This window comes from Poecilia formosa, unplaced genomic scaffold, assembly GCF_000485575.1.
Source record: "Poecilia formosa unplaced genomic scaffold, Poecilia_formosa-5.1.2 Scaffold99, whole genome shotgun sequence".
Classification (NCBI taxonomy): Eukaryota; Metazoa; Chordata; class Actinopteri; order Cyprinodontiformes; family Poeciliidae; genus Poecilia; species Poecilia formosa.
The window spans coordinates 2009099-2013703 of NW_006800038.1; the positions used below are offsets into that span (position 1 = coordinate 2009099).

The window sequence follows — 4605 nt, forward strand, 5'->3', positions numbered from 1 at the left end:
TCCATCCATCCATCCATCCATCCTCTGCTGAGTCTTGATGTGTTTTTTCTGTAATATCAGAGAAAAACTCTGAGCTGCTTCAACTCATCTGTTAGTTTTTCCTTATCAGGACCGGCTGTCCGAACACACACACACACACACACACACACACACACACACACACACACACACAACACGCTGCAGCCTACCAGCGGCCTCCTCAGACAACTAAAACACGTCTGACTGTCTGATTGTGTGAAAACTCGGGCTGATGCACCAGCCAAACTTCACGCCCTGAAATGCCTCTCAGACGCGCCTTTGTAAAGCAAACACTGTTGTAAAACGGACAGATTTTCTCTGAGGGAGGAAACCCTGGAGCTGCAGTGACCTTGGTGTTGCAGATCTTGTACTGTCTGGGATCTCCGGCACATGGTCCGCCCACCGGGTTCCTGCACACAAAAACAACTTATTAACAGAAATATCACACTTTTGGTTACATGTTTTTGCACAAACTTATTCTTGGATCATGAGATTTTAGTCTGATCAGTTCTGTTGGGTTCAGTTGGGTTGCTAGGTAACGGCCCGGGCTTCTTCAGGGTTGCTAGGTAACAGCCTGGGCTTGCCAGGGGTTGCTAGGTAACGGGCAGTCCCTGTTACCTAGCAACCCCACTGCTAGGTAACGGGTAAAGATATGTGACGTTACATTCTGGAGGTTTTTGAAACTGTTCATTTTCCAGACACAAAAATTCTAATTTAAATTCAAAAATACTTTATTGATCCCAAAGTGAAATGAAATGAAAACCTTCAACTTATTACCAAAAACCAGATGGGTGTTTTTTTTAAGCACTTGGGCTGTTATTAGAAGTACAGACTGAAAAGGAAGCATAAATGTGCAAAATGTGAATTTAAATATTTAGACTACATTTAAATATCCTAAAAGTTCATCCTAAACTAACATGATGAAAGGTTTTAATCTCACTAAGTAAATGTTGATGTTTTTTTGTTACTAAATCCATAAAAACTACATTTTTTCACCTCAAGATGGTCAGAGTCAAGGATAATAACATTTTATATTTACTAAAAACTGCAACAAAAAATTCCCTGAAGACCAGATGACAGATCATCACCTGGTGATGCAGGTGCGAGTTCGCACCGAGGCTCCGCCCCCACAGCTGCGGGAGCAGACAGACCAGCCGCTCCACGCCGCCCACTCGTTCCTGACATGCAGCTGCCGTCGGGCGCGCGCCGGACGCCCCGGTGAGGCGTCACTGGATGGACCCCACTCCGAACTCCAAGAGGCCTGAAGCAGAGCCCAACACAACGCTGACGCCCAATAAAACATGAGACAAACGTTGAAACATTTACACTATTTAGCCTGAACAAGAGGAAAGCTGAGTCAGTTTTGCCCAATTTCGATACTTTACTATAACAAAATCATCCAGCATGTTGTTACTTTCTCTCAGATTATCATCAGATTTGCAGAACATATTTTACACCCTGGAATATTATAACATAAAATGCCATCCAACTATGACGGCATAAATGAGGAGTAAATTTCCACCAAAAAATTCAGACAAATTTGGAAATTAATCTCAGAGTTTCTAGAAAAAAAACAACCACATTTTTAAGACTAAAAAGTAAAAAAAAAAATTACTAGAAAACAAATCACATTTTGAAATTAATCTCAGACAATTTCTAGAAAAAACTTGGACATTTCAAAAGTTAAAAATGATCGATTATTGAAAGAAAATCTAAAAAATTTCTAGCAAATATTTGACTCTTCAGACTCAGAAGCTTCTGAGGTTTTTCTATAAAATTTCTCAAATACAATATTTTTGCCTTTTCCAGCTCAGAAATATCTTTTTCTAGAGAAATTCCGAGTTTAATCTAAAACTTCCTAAGTTTTTTCCTGTCTACAAGGCCCTAATACGCTTCACATCCAACTAACGTAAGAAATTCCCTCCTTAGTAAAGAGCGTATCTGGAGGAGCTGCAGATATTTTCAGCTCAGGTGGAGGAAAGTATTGACATGCTACAAATTTGGCATTTATGGAAGACAATCGTTGTCAAAAGTCAAAAACAGCTACATTTTAATGTCTTACTTCCTGCTTTCTGTGCTGTGAATGCTAACAGCTGCAGTCACTCAGCAGCATCAATCTGCAGAGACACCCTGCGTGTTTAAAGCTGTCATGACGCAGATAGCGATTGTCATCAGCCTGTAATGACTGCTCAGAAAACACCAGGCACAGATTGATGGGATGTCATTCTATGAAAGACAAATGGTATGGATGGAGCTCCAACAAAGCCTTCTTTATATTTCTCCAGGAATCTAACAGGAACATAAATCTATTCAAACGGTAGATGGGACTAAAAATAACAAAGCGGCCCTGTGAGGTTGATGGATCAGGATCAGCAGAGCAAAACAATAAAAGTGATTAGAGAAATCTCTCTGGTTCTCCTCAAACACATTCCAGAGTTTGCGCCCTGGAGGAGGAGTGAAACTGGCAGCCGTCCCACCAGATCCCCACACAGGAGCTGCGCTACGAACACACACATTTAACTCTTTGCTCACTGTGTCCAGGAGGAGCTGGAGTCAAAAGAGGAGTCAAAACAATGAGACCCAGGCGAGGAATCAACAAAACCAGCAGGGTACAAACCAATAAAAAGGTTATGCAGTTCATCCAAACCTCTAATTTCACAGCAGTGAAAAGCAGCAAACACAGTTTATAAATTCCTGCAGACCCCAACTATAAAAGCAGTGTATGTTGCAATGAATGCTGGGTAAATCCATTTAAAGACGCCCTTTGATGAACTAAATAAAAAGTATGTTGCTTCCTGAAAGAGGAAATGCCAAAAATAATGCAAACCACAACATTATTTCAGCACAAAGTGCAAAACTCGACAGTAGCTGCGTTTCTGTGACCATAAAACTGCACAAATTGGAATTTTGAAATTGAAATTATGAATGAAATTGGCTTCATGGAAATGCCACGTTTGAAAAATAGAAAAAAATTCAGGATTTTTAATAAAAAGTTTTTGCACCAGGATGAGGAAGTTTTCTACAACTGGATGTTACTACTGGCAGAAATGACGAAGAAGGCAACAGGAAGTGATAGGACGATGTTATTTAATGACTTATGTGAACAAACTTATTCTGTGATTTTGATTCCACTTCTTATTTAATGAAAACACCATAATTGTGTTTTTTCTACATTATCAAAAAATTACCAGAGTTTTGCACACATTTGTAACGGAAACGCAGATATGGACTGAATCCACTCCAAGTTCGCTCCAGGACGTAGTTTCCTCATTTCAAAGGTAGAAACTGAAGCAGGGGTGTCCAAAGTGTGGCCCGTGGACCATTTGTGGCCCTTGAACTGAGTTTTTGCTTGTCTTTTCCAGCAGCCATTGTACAGCAGTAAAACAAGCTGACCAAATGCTCTCTAGCTCTGCTTTGGTTGCTAGGTGACGGGCGGAACTCTGCTGGGGTTGCTAGGTAACAGGCAGTTTTTTCAAAACGTTTTTTTGTTGTTGTTGTTTCTAGGCACTAAAAAACATTAATTTATTGCCAAAAACCGTCTGGGTGTTTTTTTTGTTTGTTTTTTTTAATCAGCAGAAACCCAAATGGAAATATAAAATCGTCCAAAATGTGAAGTTTGCACTGCAGGTCCCCTTCAAGTCATCGTGTGTCACATGTATTAAATCGCTAATTTCCACAAATCTGTGCAGAACAAAAAGTGACTTCATCTGACCTTTGAAATTAAAGCTACAGGCAGAAGAAAGAAGCAAACTAATTGAGTCTCTTTGACTTTGTGACTCATTCTGCACAAACACACTGAAACCCAACTTGTGCCGCGACTCCCCATAATTTCTTGGCAGGGTCTCTTGAGGTTGCCCTCATTAGTGTTACTCCCGTTTAAATTAGCGTTGATAACAGTTGGAGATGGGGGGGAGCTGGCCTGCTAGATTAGTGAAAACAACCTTTGACCTCAGCAGTACACTCCTTCTCCCTCCTCAGCCTGGAGAGAAAAACTTCATATAGGAAGCGAAGCGGAGGAGAAAAACAAGAGCAAAGGTAAACGCTTCAGATCAAACAGCTGAACCAGACTCATCTTTTCACAAGTACTATTAGAATAAACATGGCACTGAAACGGCAAACACTTCAAAACTTACATTATGCAGAAAGGTGTTGATATAGAAATGAAGAGAGCAGCTACTGATCTCAACTTGCCCAGATGTTGTCTGAGGAATAACTAAAACATTTAAAACAACGGAAACTGTGACAAACAGAGCTGAGGGAGGATTTCAGATGATCTTCACAAACAGTGAAGAAAATGGCAAAGTGTGTAAAAACACCAGGTTAACTGTTCGAGAACTGCAGCACAGAAAGGCATGTTGGGTCGCCAAGGTTACGCTCACCAGGTCTTGATGTTCAGTTTTTATTTTCTTATTCTTTCAGTTCATTATACTAAATGATGCGACTGCAGTCAGATTTCTGTGTGAACAGCTTACAACCAGAAGAAGAACGTTGATATCACAGCAGATCTATTTTATAGTTTATTCAAATTAAAATATTAATATTTACTATGAAAGCTGAATTAAACTAAGTTAATTAAACTAAGTTAAT

The 4605-nt window shown here is 40.0% G+C and overlaps 1 protein-coding gene across 2 annotated transcripts in view; it reads right to left on the reverse strand.

Moving 5' to 3' along the window:
- The window catches only part of adamtsl5 (ADAMTS like 5), a 34128-nt gene that overhangs the window by 14087 nt on the left and 15436 nt on the right, over positions 1-4605 (reverse strand). For both annotated transcript variants that reach the window (XM_016674665.1, XM_007558849.2), the window contains exons 3-4: positions 1107-1279; positions 368-428 (exon numbers count right to left, since the gene is read on the reverse strand). In XM_016674665.1, coding sequence (XP_016530151.1) covers positions 368-428; positions 1107-1279 — 234 coding nt within the window. The remainder of the gene's footprint in view (positions 1-367; positions 429-1106; positions 1280-4605) is intronic.